Raw genomic sequence first — 24,685 nt, 5'->3', positions numbered from 1 at the left:
CGACTTTTCTATAAATTAAATATTGTATATATCAATGTACAACAAACAGACAAAACAAAGGGTTGACTTCAAAGCAGGTGATCTAAAAAAACTGGTCCAGATGCCCTACTTGAAGCCTGGCAGATAAACATCTATTTCATATAAATTGGATTCTGAAAACATGGAGATTTGTTCTAAAAATTTAAAGCCCCTAAAAGCCTTGGGAAAAAACCCAAGCCCCCCAAAGAGTCATGCAAAATAATCCAACCAAGTGGCTCTGCCTCTGCAGCCTTCCCAATAATTCTCTGACTTCTGCTTGCATGAAGAAAATGTTAATAATATTTTAAGTGGTGTTTCACATCATCATTTTACTTATACATCAAACTGGTATAGTTTATTTTCCTACTTCTATGCACACACAAATCTGCATGCAGCCCCCCAAGACATCCTTAAATAATAAATTGCAAGCTTTTAACTGCCTTCCTAATAACTATGCTGTAAAAAAATAGAATTTGATAACAGGATCTAACTATTGTGCAAATACTTCTAATGTTATAGTCACTTTCACTTCCATTGCCTGCAATATTAATAAAAAGGTCATTTCTACTGTTTATATTGTTTTACCTTCCTTATTTCCTGGAAGGAAGAGTGGGAGTTTAAGCAGAATTAAAGATATTTTTACAGAACAAATTTTAACAGAAGAAAAGTTTACCAGTATTTATCAAAGGATTCCTATACCAACTGCCTAAAGAAAATAACACCACAGATTCGCTTTTTCCTACTTGGACAAGTAAAAAAACTGATGTGACAAGACAAAAAGGGCTGATAAAAAATATATAGAACATGTTTATTTCAAAATTCAAAACTCATCATAGAATCATTAAATTTGGAAAAGACCTTCAAGCTCATCGAGTCCAACCTTTAGTGTATTATATTAGAAGATATTATACTGAAGGTCACGTCTTATCCAGCATAGAAGGCTTCCAATCCTGAAATCCAGTTTCATGCCAGAAAATTCGATGCCAATCTTACAAAGGTAAGAGAAGCCTCGTTATAGTTCTCCAAATAGTGCAGTCCATATAACAAATTTCACAAGAGTAAGGCAAGCAGAATGAGTGCAGCACTGCAGGGAGGGAGGAGAGGGGGAAAGGAGAGCCAGGGGAGGGTGGCACAAACGAAACTGCTGGTGCCACCAGGGGACTCCCCAAACTTAAACACTAATATCTGTTGTACCACAGCATGCAAATTAAACTTTCACTTACAAATCTGGTCCTTTATTAAGCCATTACAGAATTAAAACTGACAAGATTATTCAAATTCAGAAACCCTGACACTGTTAAACGTAATAAACAACAGAAGTGATGGGTGTTTTCCATAGCATAGTTGGACCTGGCAATGAGTGCCACTGAATGAAAAATATTCCCTGCCATTTCTTGTTCATTACCAGGTTAAAAGAAATTCAGTTTGAACATGGAAAAATCTGAATGACTTAACTGAACTGCTTATTGATATCTTAGGAAATATTCTGGTTCTGCAAAGAAAACAAACCAAATCACAACTGAATCTAGAAGAAAACTGTAGTGACTAGTGAGCAACTAGGGACAAAAGCATATAAATACGCTGAAATAATAACAATAATGGAAATTACTAGAGAAGTTTTTGAAAATAATTAATCAAAGCCACAACTATTGAGATGACTTAAAACCATTACCCCCAAAGTCAAGCTATCAAACCCCTCTGAACAGCCTCACAGAAGTGTGCTAGAGCTCCTCCCACCTTTATCCTTGCACAGAATATCTGTAAAATTAAGATCTTTGTCTTGAATTTGTATCAGTCACATAAATTCAAACTGTTGCTACTGAAATAGCAATTTTTGAGCTGAAGAGGGATGTTGGTGATGAAGATTAAATATGTAAAGCACTTCCATTTTCCTGGGGATAAGCTGTGTTCATCAAAAACAACAACTCTTAATCCTGAGAATTCCAGAGGGCTAGTTTGTTTGTTTTTTTGAAAAATAAAGGCTTGTCTATACCTACCTATGTTCATTTAAACAATTCATTTCCTTGAACTGAGTGAAAAGACAAAGGCAGTTATCACTAAAACATTATTTTTGCTTAGAGTTCTTTCCCTTTGGGTTAATTATCTGAGCCGGCCTCACTCATATTACTTGGCAGCCAGGGAGGGTTTTCAGCAGCACAGTTTGAGTATTAAGGGATTGTTTCACCTTTCTCAAAAGTCAGGTGTAAAGGTTTCTACACTACTGGTTTTCTGCTTGCCACAGTCAGCCCAGGACACATCACTTCAACAGAACTGGAATTTGCATCTAATTGTGAATTTACTGCAATTGGCTCATGTCTGAGTCTCCAACTGACAACTTCACATATTCTTAACTATCTAGTTCCAGTGCTGCCTCTAAGGACAAAGGTCAGTCACTCACAGGAAGTGGTTTTATCAGAAATATCACAGCATATGGGGCTCAAGCAATCCATTTGCACAACAGCACAACTGACATGCAAATTCCAAACATACAGAGAAGCACCATTGGTTCAGATTTGGCTTTGGAAGTGGGATTCAAGGGAACAGTCACATTTACATTTCAGAAAACGCTGCTCAGTAGAGAGTAGCAGGAAGACCCCACTTACACCTGCATTCACTGAGCAATACATGAGCAGAGCTCTACATGACCTCAGACAGGTTCCTTTGCCACTTCTGGAAAGATTTGTGAAATGCTTTGTGTGAGAAGTATATTTTTAAAGCTCTGCAGGTGCCTAAACGGATAGAGATGGACCCTTAACTTCTGTATGAACATCTCTCAAAAAGAAAACCCCAAACTGAACCAAGACCCAAGCAACTGAGTAACTTTGTGTAATGCTGTCCAACATTTCAATGCAACAGAAATTGCTGAGGCTCTTTCCAGCCTTCCCCTGCTCATTCTGACTCCCATTGCCACAACAGGGGATGCTGGATTAGAATTCTAAAGACCTATTAAAGACCTTGGGTTATTTCACGATTGCTTGTTCAACAAATTATCCAGCACCACTTGTTCCCAGTTGTACTTTATCCTGATGTGATCTTCTCCTTTCTATTCACTGAAAAGTAGTTTTAATATTATTCTTCTGTACCTCGCCAGCTTTAGCAATCCCAGCACTATGGCTATATATTACATTATGTTACAAGAAAACACAATTATCATGGGTGGTCATGGGCAGAGAGATGAAAGCAATTTTCCAAGTAATCACCTTGGAAGACTTAAAACATCGGGAGAAAACCCTGACACTGAATTCCTTGAGGAGCCAATGTGCAAAGCTGAACAGTAGAGCAATGAACTCTCAGCTGTTTGTGTTGCCTAGAAAAAGAACTGCCGAGTTCAAAAATGTGTTTTTCAGGATCAAAAGCTTTAGCTGCAGCTATAACAAATTGTAACAAGCCAAGAGATGAGGGCTTGAGTGATGACAGAGATGGCTGTGAGCAGACAAGGGACTGTAACCACTTGGATATGGAAAGGGCTATTTTGAACTGCCACAGACAAGGGAAAGGGCTAAAAAATGTTCAAATTGCAGAGTGCCTTGTACTCCAGGCTTCCTTCCTTGATGAACAACAGCTCATCAGCTATGCAAATCCAGCTCCAAAAGCAAAGATACTTTCTACTAAACACCAAAAGGTGACGATCCTGAGATATGCCATAACTGTAACAAGCTGCTGGTAACTAAACCACACAGGTGTGCAGTCAGCTGGGTAGTATCAGTCATGAAACTTGTGCTATCTCAAATTTTCTTCTCAACTCTTCTTGTATTTTTTTTACTTTGTAACTTTTAACAAGCACACCCCACGAGATTCTTGTGGGATGCCCACTGCTTCAATGGCTACAGCAAAGTTAAGTGATAGAACTGTAGGTAGAGAGGATAAAGGAAAAAAGAAGTGTCTTTATACAAATTACCTATGCCATTTGCAAACAGAGTAGTTAACCTTTAACATTGGTTAAAGCCCTCAGATCAACAAACTGTCTGCTTAGAGCAGATTCACTGTCCTGCATGCTGGTGATAGAAGTATTGACAAGATATTGAGACACAAGAGAGATCTGTACAACACGAGACAAGCAAGTTAGAAACAGAGCAGTAATTCTCTGCAAAAATTTCTGAGTTTTAGTCCAGCACAAGAGTGTTAAGATTTCTTGACTTGCACATGCTGCAGTTATCCACACCCTGTAATTCCCTCAGATGCGGAAAACTAGATGTTTTAATCTGCTTACAAGATAACCAGAATTCTGTCTCTGAACATTTGTCCTGCCCCAGCTGCCTCAGTTCACAAGTCCAGTTCTAGTTGTCATATGGGGGGGAAAAAAAGTTTAAATTAACCAAAGGAATATCACAATTCACAGATGACACAGATCCTGTCCCGCTCTTACACTACAGATTTTATTGCTTTAAATCATTAAAAAAAAAACCCAGACTGAAAGGAAGAAAATACGTTGTCCACTATGAAGACAGAAAGTGAATCAAATGGGGATGCAAGTAGGTTTTTTTTGAGGACAGGGGTGAGAGGACAATGGGTGAACAGCCTTTTCTTGTTTTATAACACTGTAGCTAAGTACCCCTGACCATAGTGGCAGCAAAAAGTATCACTGCTCCTTGGCAAGAACACAATTTGGTCATTTCCCCTTTTCTCAGCTGCTGAACTTGAGCTTTGCATTTACAGCTGGTACAAGGGGAACAGCCCCTGTGAAACGTTTGCCAAGCACTGCACATACACACAGCATATGCAAGGTTAAAATGCAGGGGAACAGCAACAAAAGCTTCAAACAAAGCTTTCTGCACCAAGCCCACCTCCACCTGGGGGTGGCACTTCTCCCATCACTGCCAGCCCAGATCTCCCGTCCCCACATGCAGCCCCAGAACAGTCCTTGTTAACAGGCTGATAATGTGTTCAGCTCTGATTTTATCACAAGAAGTTGGAAAATCTGCCCCCAAACACGAAGTTACCAGTTATGTTGTGAATGAACTTTTATTTCACTGAGAATACTAAATCAGAGAAACCAGGTGTTGTGAATATAATACTTTGCATTTCCAGTGTCCAGGCTTGCTATATGGTGCCCTTTGAACAAGCCTTATTTTCGGAACTATTATGACCAGAGCTGACATTTGATTGCAACGTTTCTTTCTGCCCCATGACTTTATATATTTGCATCAAGTAAAACAAAAGATGTCAACACAAAGAAAACACATCTGTTGTTGGATTGAAATGTTTATATATTCAGATATAAATATATATATCAGATACATATATTCAGATATATATATTCAGATATATATATTCAGATGTCAACGATATAAACACACCCCTGGAAACATTTTCCCACATTTTAAGACAGGGCAGGGAGGCAGTGTGGGATTCAAAAGAATATACACACCAACTTCAAACCTACAAAGTTCCTAAGCAGTGTATGAATAGTACCTCAATCGTAATATTACACTGTAGGAGTTACTTACCTGCAGCTTCCCATGCTTACATATTTAACACAATAAAACATCACTGAAAAAACACTTGTGCTCTTCAGTATCCTCAAATGGCCGCTCCCACCTAGAGTCAACATCGCTAACCTATTTTTCTCAGCATGATATTCTCAAGTCAGCATTTCCAAATTTTGCAGTAATAGCACTCCTCTCACACCAGTCACAGCAGCTCTGACAAAAACTGCCTTCTAGACTACCTAGATCTCTTCTTTGGCTGCAGGATGCAGAAGTTTCATATGCAGCATCATAACCAAATATCCCAAATAAAAATGCAAAGGGTTTGGTGCTGTTATGTGCCATTTATGACCCTGTCCTCCAGTTCTCTCTGCCTCCAGCTTTCCCTGTGAGATCCATTCCAACACATACTTTTCATTGCAGAACTCTCATTCCAGAAGTCTGTTTTAATTAAAATATTCTTTTATTTACAATTAGGAAGGAGCATTCAAATTAGACCAAAACATTTATTATTCCCCCTTCTTCAAGAAATTTTCTCTGAGTGCAACTGGGTAACTACAAAAGGCCTGAAGTTTCCCTCCCTGCATAGAGATATAAACAGATGAAAACATTTAAGTATTTTGCAGTTACCACTACTATGGAGCACAAAATCATACTACTGTACATGTCAGCAGAAAGAGCCAGGCAGCCACCTGAACCCAAAATTCTGTTTTTCCTAAATTAAGCCTTTATACTTATCCTGTAGATTCCAGAATGAAAGAAAACAAAATCCAACCTAATAGTCCCCCAAACACAACAAATTTAAAACTTCTGGTTTGTACCCAGAGAACAAACAGACAACATGCATTAAAGTTTCAGTTGTCTCCATTTCAGCATGGTCTAAAAGCCTGGCTCTTTGCCAAAAGTAATACAGCCTTTGGACAGGGCTGATTTCCTTCCAAAAAAAAATCACATGGGGGCAACAGAATCCCAATATTAATCATCACCTAACAGAGTCACCTGGGACACAGAAGCATTCCAGTCACACACCAGATTCATAGATTGAGGACAGACAATAGAGGAATATATAACGTATTAGTATCACAGCAACAAAGCTTTCTACTTGTGTGCTTCTTGAGAAACAGCAATGTTTAAGGAAGTGCCTTCAAGGTTTTTAGTGCTCACATGGCTTCGATAGAATCTGTGCATTACTGCTACAATACCATCCACCAAAGAGACTGTGCAAACTGCTCTTGGTATGGGTATCCTGAAGAAACTTACATTCATACCACCCTGCTGGAGCATATAAAAGCTGATGATGTTACATGCCCATATCAAAACCTAACTCTAGTGGTAATAAATCATGCATTAAGTTAAAATACAGGAAGGCTTCTGGCTGTATCACACAAGAGGAATTTTTCCATTTGGCCTTCTGCCTCTACTTTCAGCTTCCTTTGGCATTATATCTAAATGCCCCATTATTCTTCTCTCTTTAGTAGAGAAGATTAAATTAAGCTCTTCTCAAAGCACTAAGATGACAGCATGCAACTTTTATTTTTCCATTTTCCACACAATCCATACACTAGACAGACTATCTCCAAGCTTCTAGCGTTGCATTAGGATTCCTGGTTTATCACACAGCTGTTCTCATCTGTATTTTTGGTACTGCGGAAATGCATCCTCTTAAAGAAAGGTCAACTGACAAGGTCTCACATAGTCTGGGGCCATCCTATTCAAAGATGAGGACAGGATAAGGGCTCTACAAAACCAACAAATTTTAGGATCTTCCTGCTATGCTGTGACTTTTATACAGGCTTCATCCAAGGCTACAAAAAATACCCCCTGACTAAATGAGCAGACTCAAAAGTGCATCGAAAAAGAGGTTCTGAAAGTTATCAAAAGGCTGTCCCCTCCCACTCTTTACACACACACACAAAAATTTACCTTTAAGAACCTCCCACTGTTAATAACCACTGGAGATGATAGATTCTGCCAGTCAGCACATTCACAGGTGAAGTTCACTACAACTATTATTTCTGCTCCTCATGTGTTAGCAACTATCAGTCATCCATAATGATCCTGGGGCTTTCACAGTTTATCTGAAGGAAATGTGCCATAAGCAGCAAGACCTCCTCAGCTCTCCTTCAGCCCTCACATCTGTCCTGGTACTTCAAATAGCTGTTTCACCTTTGAAAAGTCTAATGTCAGTGATAAAAAATAAATCTTTTTTTTTCTACAGCTATGTGTTGCAAAGTAAAATCCCCTCACTGAAAAACTCAACATTTAAGTGGCAGGAAATAAAAATGAGTAAACCGCTAAGAGCAGACAATGTTTTGGAATAGAGTTAGGCTTTCAATGCCAAGATTTCAAGGAGAGAAAAAAATCCCAACACAGAGTGTAACAAGATTCCTCTGTTATGATACCCTGGAACTTTCTGTACGTGCTTAGGATGGCTTTACCAGTCACAAACAGATTCAATTTCATAGATACTCATCCAATAACTTCCTTGTCTTAGTTGGGTCGTGCTCTACTTTTACAAGAAAAACACCAAAACAAAATAGCAGCATCACCTTTTGAGCAAGGGCAGCAGATTAATTTTACGTGTAGCTCAACGGGCTGATAATAAATACACAGACCAGAGACCTCACACTTTTCTATCTATTCCTGTGCTTCCAAAAAGACATTTTAAAAATGTAAGAAAAAACAACTATTCAAGAGTTAATGCCAGACTACGTATTTCTTCCTTATTTTGCAGCTTCTGCATTGGCATATTCCTGGGGGAATGAATATGTGCCTATTCTGAAGAAGAGCAGAAATCCTCATCTCCTCCAACAGACACTTCTGTCACTGACTAGTGCCTAGCTTGAACAGACACATCTGAAGGCACTACCACTATGAAAGCTGTTCTAAAAAAACCCCAGCTCATTATTGCCCTCAGATCTCAATCAGCTGGGATCAGATCTTTCCAGGTAGCACATTTTCCATTCGGGATGATGGAGGTGCCTCAGATTTCTCAATTTCCTTAGCTCAGGGCAGCTTCTCAGCTCACCTCCTGCCCAGGCCAGCGGGCCTTCAGCCACAGCACTGCACCCAGCATGGAGCTGCTATTTATAACTCCTGCAGGCATCTCAGGGATGCCTCAGCATTGTTCCGAGAACCAGCAGGCAATTCTGCACAGAGTCATCAGAGCACATGAGCTCCAGCCACGCGGGACCCGAGGGCTGCACCGGCCCATTCTGAGCTGGCTGGTGCATCTATTCCCACACAGCCGACGTTCCACAAGGCTCAGGGGATTGTGTGCATTGTCCTGTGCACACACACATCCAATTTTAATCTGGCACAATCCCACCCGACCTGCCAGGGAGAGGAGAACAGAGATTCCAGAGACCTGCTCTAACCTCTCCTGCTGCACCCAGCGTTTCCCACTTTACGACAGACCTCCTTGCTCGCTCGCTTCCCCCCCACCCCCCACCGTGCACCTCAGGTAAGTGACATTTAATACACGGAATAAAAAACCTCTTCCTCTCCTGTCATTAGGCAAACAGCATAAGAGTATAGATACTGGCACATCGTGAGAAAAAATAGAAAAAGACGAAAGAAAAACAACGAGAATGGCAAATGTAAATTTTTCACAGTAGGGAAACCTTTTCCTTATGAGGTGACCTAGATTCTCAAACAAAGGGATTCCCTTTCTGTACTGAACCCAGGCCTGATTAAATGAAGAAGGAATTTTTATTCTATTTATTACTTTGCTTGTTTACCTAGAAATGCAATAGAAGGGCTTTTTATATTTGGCAAAATAAGGAACACCAAGGCAAAGACTAACATGGAGATCCAAAGGTGTGAAGGAAAGAAACAAAAACAGAAAGAAAGTGGGTCAGATTTAGTCTCACCAACAGCTCAATCTTTTCAACTGCAATGTAAACCCTCATACTTGCACATGGATAAAACACAAGCATGCATTAACCAAAACTTACAGAAAAAGCATTTGTAGAAGTCTGAATGTTTCATTACACAAATCCTCAAGAGGAAAAGACTTCAAAGAACCCACAACATGCAACCCATCATCCAAGGTCACGAGATTTTGTGGGGTTTTAAGAGAATGACAGGTTTTTGTACGTTTTTAAAAAGTGGGGTGGTTTTTTTGAGATGACAGATGCTCCCTATAAATTTACTTTAGTGAGATAGATCAGCGATAGAACTCTTTGCAGATGCTGATTATGAACGGCAAGATTATATACTTAACAGAAAAATATCATCTTGAATTTTAGGCCAAATTTTATGGACTCAGCATTATTACATTAAATATAACCAGTATTTCTTCTGTTACAGACACACCTCCCTACAGAATGCATTAATGATTCTTAATATTATGTCTTGAGGTGGACAAGATGCAAGAGAGCTGTCTCTGATTTCTTCTTCTGCTAGAAGCCACTAAATTACAGAAAATAAACCACCTGGAATTCCAGTTTGAAATATAGCTTAAGATAGCAGAAAACAATAAAAATTCTCTAGTTCTCAATCAATATTATCTCTCATTTTACATAATACAAACCGGACTATGAGGATTTCCTCTAAATCATGTATTTGAGGACTAGGAGTCCTGGTTACTGACTCTACATGAGTAATTTATGTGAGAAAAATCCTCAGGCTCATGAAATTAATCTAGAGTCTTACGCAGATTACAGAAGGAATTATGAACACAGTTATTCAGTCAAAATCCATTATTTCCACAGCAGAGCTTCCTTTTCCTTGAAAGCCACTCAAGGAATGGTATCATTTAAGTTTAATGGGAATTTTACAAGTGGAAAGTCTGCAGCTTAATCTGCACTGACTGGGAACAGCAAGTTGAGGGAAACACAGAGGTGGAACAACATTGGGTAAAATCAGGGACGTGTCCCCAGCTGGCCAGGCTGAGGCAGTTCAGTCAGACTGGGTGGTGTGCACAGTGTTTGGAGGAATTTCAGCTCCTCCAACATGTCAAAAAAAGGGCAGTAGGGAATTGCCTTTAAAAGGGGATTTATTCTCCATTTTATGATCCAGGTTTTCTGTTGGCTATGAACAAATATTGCTGAAATTTATTACAGGAATAGGACCTCTTGAGTCACTCGGGGAACGATTTTTTTCCACAGATTTTGTTGGTTTTCCTAGCTTAAGCATCTGTGCTTGAAGAAAAGGATTCAGGCATTTAAGGCACTTGCTAAATCTTTGTTATTTCTGCTGTAAACCCTTCATGTCCCCCAGAATCAGCTGTAAATGAGGATACCTACAGGATGGAGCTGTAGGAATTAACGAACTAAAGCTGCTGAGGAAACGTGACAGATGGAAAGCATCAGTACAGGTCTCAACCCCAAGTCACAGGAAATTCTGACAGCTCTGAAAGTCCAATTCTTCAATTTCACATTATTTAACATTCACTAAACAAGAGCATCACCTATTTCAGTACTAAGAATTTCTGAGGCTGACAAAATGTCTCCATATTCCTGTACAAACCATATACATGGAGAAAAGAACTTAGGGAGCCGATGAACAGCTGGAGTTGCTAATCTCTTAATTGGTCTCACACAAAAGAAAAGAAAAAAAAAAAATCTATGTAGCTACTCCAGCATGGAGGAGTGCTGGGCAGGATGTCTGCATCCTTTGGTGAACCTCATGGGCATCGAATGCCAAGTGTGAAAAAGAAAAAAAAAGGTGAAATGAGAAAAAAAACCATGAAATTTCTTACCTGGGACTGCCAGGTAAGATTGACCTGGACACACCATTTGACAGCACAGCCCCAACAACCAAATTCCACAGCTTCACCTCAGCTCAACAAAGCTCTCAGAGCACAGAGTTACCAATGTTATCATTCTCAACATCTACAGTAAACCCATTCCATAAATCTTAAGGATTCATCAGGATAGGCCTCTTTAAGTTATTGGGAGAGAAGTGTGGGATGCCTCAAGAGCCTGAGGATAGCCTGAGGGAAAAGGGGCAGAAAAAGAAGGTATCAGGCACAGAAAAGGCCTGCACAGGTGGCAGCGGCTGGAACAAGACATTTTCCTTCCCTGGCATAAGAGCTGGTGCCTGTTATCTCCAACAGGATGCCATCTTTCTGCTTTGAGATTGGATATTTAGTACCACTTCTTCCCCGAGAGTCTCACTTTCTGTAAGAATTGGAGTTTCTATTTCTAATTCTCATGCTGGGGATGTGAGGGTGGGTATTAGGGGTACCTTGATCACAAAGTGCAGAGGCAGGTGGATGAAACAAGAATGAGGTAAGGGGGAAAACACCAGCCCATTTCCCACTGTCGTCCTTTAAACTGCCTGTGAATGTTTGGTACTTCAGCTGCTTGGCCTCCTCTCCCCTGCTGTGCTGAATCAAAGCTTCATAAAGTCCCTGCTCTTCTCAGAATGCAAAAGCAACACTTGTGACAGGCAGAAAATATTACTGCTGGCACTGGCTTGCCAGTTCATCAGGGGAGAACCACACAACCAAGAATCCTGCACAATACAAATGAAATTATGTTGTCCATCCCCTGGAAGAATAAAATCTGCATTTAGCACTTGAGATCAGCAATAATTGCATGCAAAGCCTGAGGGAAGACATGAAAATCAGAAGAAAGAGAAGATATGATAAAACAAACAACACAGTATTGAAGAAAGAAACATGTCTGGACAGTATACATTTTCGTAACACACAAAACCAGAACTGAACCAAAGCAGACCAAAACCAGTTTGTATTTTGGCCTTTTGAGTGAATTTTGAAACACTCCAAACCTGTGTTCCTCTAAGGAAGCTGTGACAGGAGTGTGCACTGAATTTTAGCTGGATACCTAGAAGATCAGTTTACTTAATAAAAAAATACAAGCTTTAAAATTATAGAACATCATCTTGAAATGTTTCCCCAGAAGCACCCTCCTGACTTGAAAACATCACTCAGAATTCTCCCTTTCTCACAGCTTTGTGATGTTGGGGATACGCTCATATTCCTTACGGAATGATACATAACAATAATCAACTACATAAAACCCCGTGCATGTTTCACAACATCTGGGAACTTTTTCTAGTTATATAGATTGATCTGTATTACTGAATTCAAGTTCTAAAGTTATGACACTCAATAATTAATGAAATCACCAAGTTTATGGCTTGGGTGTTATTAGAACAGAGAACAAAATCTTGACCATTTATAAAACAATGCACCAAGTGTAAAAGCTGGGTTTCACTACCAGCTAAGCAATGGTGAAAATCTACTAAGCAAAATAAGGCAGGCAATACTGACACTTGTGGTCATTTCTAGATTGCTATTTTTCATTCACTTACAAACATATCTGGGATAGCTAAGAAACATGTTAGGATCTCAAAGTAGCCAAGCAAATTCCAAGTATTTGCCAACCCTGTCTCCACTCTAGCTGAACTTACTGGAGAAGTATTATTTTTGAAGGAAAGAGGAGAATGGCCACTGGCCATACACATAATAATTCTTAACATGGAAAATTAAAACTAAGCATTTATGACACTCTGTATTAACACATTTCCAGAAGGTAAAAATAGAGCTTAAAAGCAAGAATAACCAACCTTGAAAATGTTGCCATTAATCATTCTGAACTGTCACTTGAAAGGCTCTCAACACATTACAGTTGATGTAATACTGCATTTTACTATGATAAAGTGGAATGAAGATTGCAAAGTATTCATGGAGTTTCCAGAAAGCACGGTCCATATGGGAATAGTGATATACCAGCTATGACTTAAGTATTTAAACTCTCATGGGGCTTGTGCCACCAGGGAGAAGTTACCAAGCAGTATATGCCTGACTGCTGCAATTACTCCAAATTAGTTTGAGGAATTTCTGCTAATGTTGTCAAGGCAGAACTTTACTGAATGGCTCAACCTAAGAGTTTATTACAAAACCAGTTAGACAAGACTCTGCTGACACCCTCTAAAAATGCCACACAGAGAGTTTCTTTTTTGAAGAAAATATTCCAAACCTCCCCAAGTTCGTTTTGCATTGGTAGATTTTGCTCAGTTGCCAGTTGTCATGTGCACAGGGTGTTGTGAGCAGCCCTCTCCTCTCCTCCCTGTCTCTTTGCAGGACTCGCTGAGCACTCCTGTTCCTGGTCACGGTAACTCCGCCTGTTCCTCACAGGCTGTACATTTTCACTTACTCCTTAGAGCCTTAATAGGTGGCAGCCTCTCAAACACTAACACTGCAGCTTCTAATTTCGGATGTAACCGTAGCAACATTACAGAACACATTAGTCCCTGCATCGAGAACAAGCAGTCAGTCCACTGACCCTTTGCACTGAGATTGGGCTGAAGTAAAGCTCATTCCAACCTCCAACCCAGCAAGATTACCAAAATCTGCACCTCCTATTTCTTTCCAGTCCAAAGCAAGACCTGCCCCCCTGAAACTCCCACAAACACACAGTATCATAGGAGAGCAGCAAAGAACAAAGTGCTATACAAGAAAAGGAAATTCTTCCTGAAACTTTGTCTCTAAAGCTACATCAGTCACTCCCAGATGGAAAGCAGTATAAAAATCAAAGTTTTTTCTTACTTTTCTTTAAGATGAGCAAAGAATGATCATACTTATTTGAAAAAAAAAAAAAAAAGAGAGAATGAACAAAAGATATTGGTCATTAATATTTAAGAATTCAATACTCAATTTGTTCACAAGGCAGGATGACACTTTTTACACATATCAACAGACAAGAGCTCTGCCTGAACTTTACAGGCTACACACAAGGGATATGACCATTTAATTAAAAGCTGAAGCTGATGTCTGTTCCCTTCCAAATTTACTTTAAAAAGGATTCTATTTAGAAAAACAGCCCTTGGGATTTTTGTACCTTTAATATTTACTAATGAGCATTTATAGAAAAATAAAGACAGCTCTGCCCCTTCCAATATAGTACATAAACACCCTACCTATAGCTCCCAAGCTTTAGCAGCTACACCAGGTACAGTGAAGCAGCAGCAAATAAATTAAGTTGAAACAGTGGAGATTTTAATAACCATTCTGTTGAGATTTGAACTCGTTTCCCAAATACAAGGTTACATGTCTTGTCTGAAAATTCAAAATTCAGAGGCAGATTTACATGTTTATGTTTGAGAAAAGCATTATTTCCTTCTGCTTAAGTCCCCATGGGTGCACCTACCACACGAATAACCCACTTGGTTTCCTACTCACACCCCAGAGTGCAGCAAACTGGGAGCACTCCTGGCCACACTCTCGCATATTTTGTGTGCATCAGCAACAGACTATCCAAAATTCTGAGTATTATACCGGGCAGCCATAAGAAAGCTTTGTGTGTTTAAGTGGGAAATTGAGTAGTCTGGGCACATATTGAACCTCTCAGTGCACTGATTCTCAATTATTCATAGAAGTCCCAGATCAGTAAGCGGTGCTGGACACAGGCCCTCTTCTCATGCTCCACCTCCACACTGACCCCTCCCCTCCATTTTTTAAACACTGATTTCTTTAGACTGGAGGAGATACAAACTCTTTACTGATATGCACTTTATATTTATAATTACTATTTAGGAAATATGCTCATGACCCTAAAATGTCCTCAGATAGGATCAAAGGATTTGTGGAAATCATTATTAGGTTAGGAATTGCATGCATTACAAACAAGACTAAATTAATAGAGAAAGTTAGTGTACATAGATGATTTAGTTAGGAGGATCTAAATCTGATTACGTTTCTAGTAAATTAGCATCATACGCATCTAAAATAATAAAACACACTGACTGCCTGGGGAAGCCTTATTTCCCAGTAAGGGACATGCCTACCCCCAATCCTACAGATCAGACACACCAGATAAATTACAGTTTCTTTACCCTTTGGCTGGAAAGAAAGCCTGAAGAGCTAGTCATTACCTTCTCAAAACAGAGTGGGCAAACACAGTGACTAATAAATACCTGGGTAAGTAAGCTGCTAGCTCTCTATTTTCCCAGCTATCTATTGTAGTATTTTATTTATGTAGTAAATAGAATAAGATGCTTCAGCATAGAAGGGTCAGTCATTGAAAGGAGAGAAAGGAAAGGAACAGAAGTTTCCTTAGGAAAAAGACAAATTCTGTGATATAGGTATGTCTGTAACAGACAAAAGACATTTTAGGTTCATCAATAATTGAAATGAAGTGCCCCTGACTCTGCAACGCCAGACTTCAGGCTGTACCATAGCAGAAAGCCATTAACAGCAGAGAGGCAGCTTAACAGCATATGCTTACACATCAGTGGTGTTCAGCCTAATTGAATAACCTCAAATAACAAAAAGCAGCTTTTAAAGAGTAAGCATGTGTAAAGGAAATACGAGCAAAGAAAGACATTTTTATCTTTTCTTTGGCATGAAGGCACAAAGCATTTGTACTCCAAGAGAGCCAAATGGGTTAAGTCAAGCTTCGGCATTTAAATGCTTATAATTCCCTTGCACAGCAGAACAGCTTTTGGAGTATGGGAATAGAATGTCTAGCATTAAAAATCTCCTAGAAAAGCCTAAGTTACAGTGTCAAGGAAAAGTGAAAACAATCTGTAAAAACCCTCAATTTTTCACTTAATGATCATACAATTTTTATACTATCACCTACCACTGTGCATGAACTGAGTATGTATCATTTATCAAATAAGAGCAAGAGCCTGTACAGCTTCCTGTCTGCCTTTGGATTTAGTCAAAATGAATGCTAACAATCACGTGGGATTCAGCCAAGCAGTGACGTTAAATTCTGCTCTGTCAGAAGACAGCATCTGTCAAAGCCCACATTTAAACTGCTGCCTGCCTGTGCAGCAGCTGAAGAACTACGGGATGGATTTTATACACCACAATTCCGGGTTAAAACAGCTCCAAACCATTTCTACTACTGCCTAGCAACAATGAAGGAAGGAACAGAGGGAGATCCTATTACTGAAGACAACTGAGGCACTACGCGCTAGCACTCCCTGCTAACATTTCCACCAGAAATATGGATCCTGAGGAGAGCAGAACACAGCCCTGCATTGTCCGAGCCGGGAGACACCAGATGTGAGAGCCCCAATGCAGCGGCTGTGAGCGCCAGCCAGCCCCGCGCCAGCAGCAGCCACAACTCCTGTGCCTTTGTCTGCAGCATGAACAAAAAGCCCCGAGACAAGGACGCCACTTCCACGCAAGGAAGGTAACACGGCAACGGGCAGGCAGATGGACAGAGTGGATCCCGAGCAGAGCGGTCGCACGAAGCAGGGCTGGTGGGGGATGTGCGCATGGTCGAGAGCATCTTTTTTGCTGAAGTGATGGCGTGCCCAAACTATTTTCTGTGGGTATAATCCTGCACCATAAATGGCCTGACCAAGGAAGGTATGTCAAACCCTTGTGTGTGATATTCATTCGCTTGTCTGTTACCTTTTCAGCCATTACAGATAATGATCGTTCCTAATTTGCGGCGCCCTGAGATAACACTGTCTCTGAGCAGGGAGAAAGAATTCTAGCAGGTTTTGCTCTCCCCCAGCACAATGTCACTCCCTTACACTGAATAAATGCACTGCTCACAGTCTGCCAAGGCTGGTGTGGCTGGAGAGGAAGGATTAAAGGGATAATGGAGCTCCTGCAATGATTGCTTTTAACTGAGAAATTAAAAACTCAAAGCCCTCCAATACAGAAAAAACAGTCAGAAATCCTCTCAAACTAGGTCAGAATTAATCCTTATCTGAAGTAATCTTAAAGCATGGTAATATGGCCATAATGTGACATACCGAGAGCACTGAACCAATAAAACAGACCACGCAGTCAAAAGACATTACCCTAAAAGTCCCCTCAGCCCTTTTTACACCTGCTTTTCTGCCCCCCAAACACAAGCAAAATGTCACCAGGGCACTACCGGCCAAGCATAAACTGGGAGCAGGCAAAAGACTGGGCATGATTTAAACCATCAGCAGTGCAATCAGGCACCACGATTTACAAGTAACATCAGGCTCCCTGACATCCCAAAAGAAAACCTTCAAACACTACACACTCAAAATGGTAAGCACGTAACTTATCTCCTGCCATCACTGCAATTTCTGTTTAACATGAAAACACTGACTGTTTAACTTGGATTGTAAAATAACATTCCATCTAATTGCCATTCATTCCTATTTATTGTTGAAATTTTAATACTTCGTCACTAATGGCAAACAAAAAGATGAATAATTGCAATACAAATTTAAGACCTAAATCTATAGCAAGTCAATACACCACAGAAAGAAAGTGCTTATCTGCAGAATCTACCAATTAGCTATAATAAATCATTAAATATCAATATAAATGTGCTTTCTTTGCCCAAGGCAATGCCAACGTGAAATAAAACAACTGCAGCTGGAAAGAGTTCACAAACCAAGGGACACAGCATACAACAGACACCGGTTTCAAATCAGTTTTGAGACATTTAGAATATAAAGTCACTTTACAGAACTTTTAAAACAACAACAACAAAATGTACCTTCAGGCAACACTCCAGGAGAAGCACACCTGGCTAATGTAAGACACTAGTATCGGACATTTAAAAACCTGCACATCAAACCTTATCCCAAATACTGTTTTGTGCAAAAGATTAATGGAGTTTGTAAGGGAAGTCAGGCACATTAAATGAGGCCCAATATGCAACTGGCTGTTCATCAGAATACAGACTCAGGCTGCCTTTTGAACTCTTCCCTCTAATTTAAGAGTTTGCCCACACAGCTAATCAAAATATGAAAATCCAAGACGTGTGAATAGGAAGTCGAATGCTTCAATTTGCAAAGCTGTAATTATAGAGCAGAACTACAAGTACCAGGAACCAAAACACCAGCAGAGCACAGACCACAAATAAAAATTCAAGAGGCATTCACAGTTTATGTATTTGGCATTTGATAATGCATCAGTGACTGCACTATCAAGTGCCAAAAATGAAGGAGCATTATCAGAAATAATGTCTCCAAAATGCAGTTACATGCAACAACACACTCTCAGAGGACAAGGTGAGTGTTCTAGAGACCCTCTACTGTACTTAGGTTTTCTTATCTACTGTCAATAGTTGGTGCCTGTTCATAAAATTCTGTGAAATGGAATTTTAAGTATTTGGACAAAAAAAGTAATGCTCTAACCCTATTTAAGTGAGACAAAATAATACTTTTATTATACTCTTCGATGGTGGGCTTAATATCTATTGACAGTTTTTTACATCCTGTTTAAACAAAGCACCCTAGCATGTACTATTTTTTTTTAATGTGCAATTGTTGTTGCTGTATTTTCAGTGCTAAATACCCCACTGTGTATTTTGAAATGTTTTACACACAAACTGCAAAGAAAATGAGCCCAAGTTACTCGGGGTTTTTCAGTCAATAGCTTTATGAAGCTGAAAAATAGGTGTGGGTGCATCCCCTATTCATAAAACGCCTTTCTAAAGGGCAAACAGAGACAGATTTTCTAAGACACTCCTACGCTGAAAAATCAAGGAAATATGACTCTCTTAAAATGTCTTCTGATTCTAGTTCTGCCCCTCACTGTAAAACTTATTTCGTGTGCACTATGTGAGCATACAGCCTAATAAAAAAAAGCTTCGGCCATTGTAGCTGCCTTTGCTGGGACACTTCCTCAGTGCATCAGGGAAACACAGCACCTGCAAACAGCTTTCAGTTTTCAGAAATATTTATGTAACTTAAGATTCTCATTTTTGCCTATTGCCTTATCGAAGTAGCTGCTCAACAAAACACTACCTCACTTAAAAATTATACAGAGATTAGTAGTGCAGGGCACTTTTGCTGAAGTATTTCCATCTAATGACTGTAGTTTTATAAGTGGAACCATTCAGTGTGACAATATTGTTCTGAGTTCTAGCTGCTACTCCACATTCATGAAATTCTGGCTTTGATTTTCTTCCTAAATTGTGGACGCATGCACTGGAACGATAATTAATCAAACATTTCCACTGCTGCCCTCCAATTTGCCATCAAACAATTAACTTCCCCGACATCTGGGCTATCCTTTGAAGTGACGTTTATGTTTGCTTATGCACAGATATTCCCGAATAGCTGCGTGTTCACTTACAGCTCACTGCACACTGCAGACAAACTAAGAATTACGAGTTTTGAGGGAGGCTTCTGTTTTTCCAGCAGGCAAAAGCAGGTGCGAGTGGCCAGATAAACACGAGCCTTGCACATTTGGGGCGTATCTTCTTTTACATGTGGACAACACTCGAGTTAAAGCAGCTCAAGTGTGGAGTGTCAGGTTAATTCCTGAACTACAGTTCAGACACACGCGTTTATGATTTTTAGAGAGGCAGCTGAGCGTCCGGGAAGTGGCATCAGCCCCGAACAGTTAAATAACAAAATCAGAGATACTTTCAGCAAGCTTTAAAACCAAACGCATGAAAGCACCTGAAGTGCAATGGGCCGCACAAGAGGCGCCGTTCGGGTGTTCCCGGGCCCGGCTCGGGTGTTCCCGGGCCCCGCTCGCGTGTTCCCGGGCCCCGCTCGCGTGTTCCCGGGCCCCGCTCGCGTGTTCCCGAAGGATCGCGGCGCGCGCGCCCTTCTCGCGTCACAATCGCCGCGCAGCGTCGCCCCCTGGCGGGGGTCGCTGAGGCGGCGGCCCGGGCGCGAGGCATCCTTCCGCTCGCTCCGGAGGGTGTTGCAAAGGTAAGTAAGTAAAATAAACAGCAGTTATACCCCTCTCCCCACCCTTCCGAAATGCAAATATTCCCTTTCGTGAATAGGGCAGCCTGGATGTTGTATCACACACATACAACTTAATATTCTATTATTCGATTGACATCTCAAAATACTTCCTTACAACGTTAAACCCTGTAATTTCCCATGAAACGTATCACTTAGTTTTTAAATGCACAAATTAATGCAAATATTTGTTTAAGAAGATAGCAAAGCAATTAATAAATTACATATTTCTATTGGAAACAGCATTTTCTATGGACTCTTGTTCATCTGTCATCCTTTTTCCTATACAAAACCCTAGGGCCCAGGAATAAATTAGAGCAAATTGAAAATTGCAAACGAATCGCTACTGTGCAGTGAAAGGTTCATTTACGAGATGATGTGATCAGCTTTTAATATGCAGCATCATGAAGCTGCCATATTGACTCTGTTCCTGAATATGAACAAAAATTTAAGAAAAAATGAAGCACAGACTACTTTGGCACTTTTTCCTACAGCTACAGCTGCTGGTCGGAATACTTGAAATTTCTGACTGCTGTAAGAAGGACAGTAGTTACACATACTTTTATAGAAGAAAAAAAACCCCAAACCAGAATCATGATCATCAGATAGCTGGCCAGAAACTTAGTCCTGAGCAATTTTATTTCCAGGTATCATGATCACTACCCAAGATCTCTGCATACTAAAAATCAAGAGCTTAATTTTAATCCAGCTGCTTCTGAGCCTGGCACCACAGCCCAGTGTTCCACTCAATGTTTTCCTCCAATGCAGAGAACAAGGTGAAAGGTGCCTGAAAGGTGACTGGGAACGTTATCCTGCACTAGCATCTAAGGGCTGTGCAGTGAGCTTACTGGACCCTGAAAATTAATTTTGACAGGTGCATCTTCTCATTGACTTTCCCTGCACAGTGGGGGCCGGTGGAGACGCACCAGGCAGTGTCCTGTGACTAACACAGCTCTGCCATCACCAACCCTGTGCCGTCTGTCCCCCCACCAGGCATGGCCATTTGCAAAAAGGGCTTTAAACTGTGAGCCATCCTAGCCTCTGCATGTCAAATCAATTTTAATTAATGCCAATAAACCTTCCATCTGCCAGCAAGGCTTTTTCATTCAGTCATTCTCAAACCCTCTACAAGGATTTCAGAGCCATGGATATGAAGCTATTTACGTCTGCTTCACACTTTTTCCTGCTGATCCATTTTTTTTTTTCTCCTTTTTCTTTGGTACCCAGGATGTTTGTCAAAACTTTTACCATGAAGAAAAGCATTTTTAAAATCTAACAAATCAAGTTAAATCATAAAACAAGGTTGGCTTTTAGCATAAATCAAATCTTATTTCCATTGACATGGGCTGTTTTTTAAAAAAAGTAAATTTAACTGAATTTTATGTTTATATCTAGTTTCTATTTGTAACCTTTTATGTTATGCGTGTGTAAAATGAACGATTTCTGATTTTTTTTTTTACTCTTTGCAGAGTGAGCCATTTGCAGACAACTGCTCAACATGAACAAAGGAAAATGAATACCAAAGAATAGCAGTGGATTCTAAACCAATTGGAAAAGCCTTGTGCTTGGGCATTGTCTCATATCCCATCACTGGATCCTTACAAACATGCTTCAGTGGAGAAGACGACACTGCTGCTTGGCAAAGATGACCTGGAATACCAAAAGGTCTCTGTTTCGCACCCATCTCATTGGCCTGGTCTCTCTGGTGTTTCTTTTTGCCATGTTTCTGTTCTTTAACCATCACGACTGGCTGCCAGGCAAGGCTGGATTCAGAGAAAACCCCATGGCTTACACCATACGAGGATTTAGATCTACAAAAAGTGAGACCAACCACAGCTCTCTAAGGAACATGTGGAGAGATGCTGTGCCTCAGACACTCAGGCCTCAGACAGTCACCAACCCCAACAACACGGATCTGTCCCCACAGGGAGTAACCGGTTTGGAAAACACCCTCAGTGCCAATGGAAGTATTTACAACGAGAAAGGCACTGGGCATCCAACTTCCTATCATTTCAAATACATCATCAACGAACCTGACAAGTGCCAGGAAAAGACCCCTTTCCTAATACTGCTTATAGCTGCAGAGCCAGGCCAGGTGGAGGCCAGACAAGCAATCCGACAGACCTGGGGCAACGAGAGCATGACACCTGGCATCCAAATTGTGCGGATTTTTTTGTTGGGCTTAAGCACCAAGGTAAATGGACACCTCCAGCGAACCATCCTTGAGGAAAGCAGACAGTACCACGACATCATTCAACAAGAATACTTAGACACCTACTATAATTTAACTATTAAAACTCTGATGGGAATGAACTGGGTTGCAACCTACTGTCCACATGTTCCATATGTTATGAAAACTGATAGTGATATGTTTGTCAATACTGAATATTTAATACACAAGCTTCTGAAACCAGAACTTCCTCCGAGGCACAAGTATTTTACAGGTTATTTAATGAGAGGTTATGCACCTAATAGGAACAAGGATAGCAAGTGGTATATGCCACCTGATTTGTATCCAAGTGAACGTTATCCTGTATTCTGCTCTGGAACTGGTTACGTTTTTTCTGGAGACTTAGCAGAAAAAATCTTTAAGGTCTCTTTAAGCATCAGACGTTTACATTTAGAGGATGTGTACGTGGGGATCTGTCTCGCCAAGCTGCGGATTGACCCCATGCCCCCACCCAACGAGTTTGTCTTCAATCACTGGCGAGTTTCTTACTCCAGCTGTAAATACAGCCACCTAATTACCTCCCATCAGTTCCAACCTAGCGAACTGATCAAATACTGGAACCACTTGCAGCAGAACAAGCACAGCGCCTGCGCCAACGCGGCCAAGGACAAGGCCGGCAGGTACCGCCACCGCAGACTGCACTGAGGGCCGGCACCGCCGCCCGGCCCTGCTGCCACCTGTAAATAACAGCGCTGAACGCATGGACAGTGACCGCGGAGCAGCCCCGGGCACAGCCCGCACACAGCCCAGCAGGCGGGAAATTATTTTTTTAAGTTGAATAAAAAGTATAGCTCTTGAATATTATGGAATTATAACCAAAAGGTTTTCCCAGCGAATTTGAGATTAAAAAAAAAAAAAAAAAAAAAAGATGGTATATAAGGATTTCTGTGTTAATGTGCAATAATAAGCATGCACACTTTGGTGGTACAATTGCTGATTTATGTGCCAATAAAATATAATTGAGCATATTTTCCACACTAAAATTTTATTTTAAGAAATGCATTCATAGCTCTAGTTCTCTTCCATGTAATGATTCCTTGTTATCTAGAAACACTATAAAATGAAAAATTAAAAACTAAGGAAATGCACAAAGGGCAGATCAGTTTTACCTTCAATTGCCACATGACAATTATTATACACTTCTTTAATGTACAACACATTTAGCAATGTCACAATTTAGTAAGACACTACCAGTAAATTCTAAAGTACTAAGAAAGTACTCCCTTGAAGTAGGTCCAGTTTTGGGAAGTTTGCTTATTTGGTTTGGAAGGAGAGATAAATGAAATCAAAGTTGCAAAGACTTGCTTTGTACATCACCTTCAGAAATGCAAGTGGTGTTCTGGATGCAACTAGATGTCCACAAAGAGCTGACCGAAAGCTACTTCATTCTCTAGAAGTCACAGGGCAAGCTCCTAAGATCTGGTGCCAAGTAACATTCATTCCCCTTGGCAGCTTCATGCAAATTCATTGGATCTGCTGTTAATTTCCCTACATAACTTCAAGGTAACTCAAAGGCTGATGAGAAATGTAAAACCTAAGTTCCAGTCTTGCACCGTTCTTGACAAAGTTTCATTTTGTGCAAAGTGAGAGAAAACTATTCAAATGTGTTGGTTTTGCTCTTTCCCGTCTGACAAAACCAAGGATCAGTCAAGTGAAAACATGTGCTGGAGAAAATGGAGCCCCACACCTGAGTTTATAGGTGGGGAAGACTAGGTCACAATACGATTAAGAGTTCCGGCCAGCAATATGGGCAGGAACAAAATCTAAGCAATTTAAAGTCATAACACGTACCACTGAAAATAAATTGGAGAAGTGGGTTTAATCTATTTACAGATTTCCAGTTTTCTAACAAACAGAACTTTTAAAGCTTATTTTCCAGCTGTTACAGCAGAGTTGTATCAAATTCAGGTTTTACTGCTTGTCACAGTGCCAGGGTAAGCAATACCCACCTCTGATTTAGCAGCAAATGATCGAACTACAATTAGTTTTCTGTTTGACTGGGACTTTTTAATTGGATAAAATACAAATCTTTGATGTACTTTTATTGTTTAATAAAATTGATTATATTTATGGTCTTAAGATTTCACTTTTTCTGGGAAAGCTGCTCAGGAAGAAAGAAATTTCTAGCTTTAGCATTACTTGGTTTTTGTAGTGTTCCCTAGTCCTTAAAGCCTGGTTTTCATGCACAGTACAGAGATCACAGCAGGGTTTTCTCCTCTATAATAAGAAGACAAATCATATTACTGAGCACTCTCAGCAGCTCTTGGGCTGTCTGTCTGCAGGAACTCTGACACGTGAACAGAGTGCAAGGCACTGGGTGCACCTCTGAAGCAATTCCAGCAGCTCTTATGGAAGGTGGGCATGGGAATTTGCTCAACACCATTTT

The 24,685-nt window shown here is 40.4% G+C and overlaps 2 protein-coding genes across 2 annotated transcripts in view; one reads left to right on the top strand and one right to left on the bottom strand.

The window, feature by feature from the left end:
• CDC73 (cell division cycle 73) overlaps positions 1-24,685 on the bottom strand; it is a 101,732-nt gene that overhangs the window by 23,072 nt on the left and 53,975 nt on the right. The gene's annotated exons all lie outside the window — the stretch shown is intronic.
• On the top strand, positions 16,138-24,378 carry B3GALT2 (beta-1,3-galactosyltransferase 2). The gene is made up of 2 exons (XM_048312473.1): positions 16,138-16,740; positions 21,539-24,378. Exon 2 carries the CDS (start codon positions 21,676-21,678, stop codon positions 22,942-22,944), a length of 1,269 nt encoding a protein of 422 aa, XP_048168430.1. The 5' UTR covers positions 16,138-16,740; positions 21,539-21,675; the 3' UTR covers positions 22,945-24,378.

The sequence above is a fragment of the Corvus hawaiiensis genome, chromosome 9 (assembly GCF_020740725.1).
Source record: "Corvus hawaiiensis isolate bCorHaw1 chromosome 9, bCorHaw1.pri.cur, whole genome shotgun sequence".
In the NCBI taxonomy this organism is placed as follows: domain Eukaryota; kingdom Metazoa; phylum Chordata; class Aves; order Passeriformes; family Corvidae; genus Corvus; species Corvus hawaiiensis.
This window is presented reverse-complemented; position numbering and strand designations above follow the sequence as displayed.

Excerpts from the sequence above, each read along its gene's own strand:
- B3GALT2 (XM_048312473.1), top strand. The coding sequence starts at position 21,676 with ATGCTTCAGTGGAGAAGACGACACTGCTGCTTGGCAAAGATGACCTGG.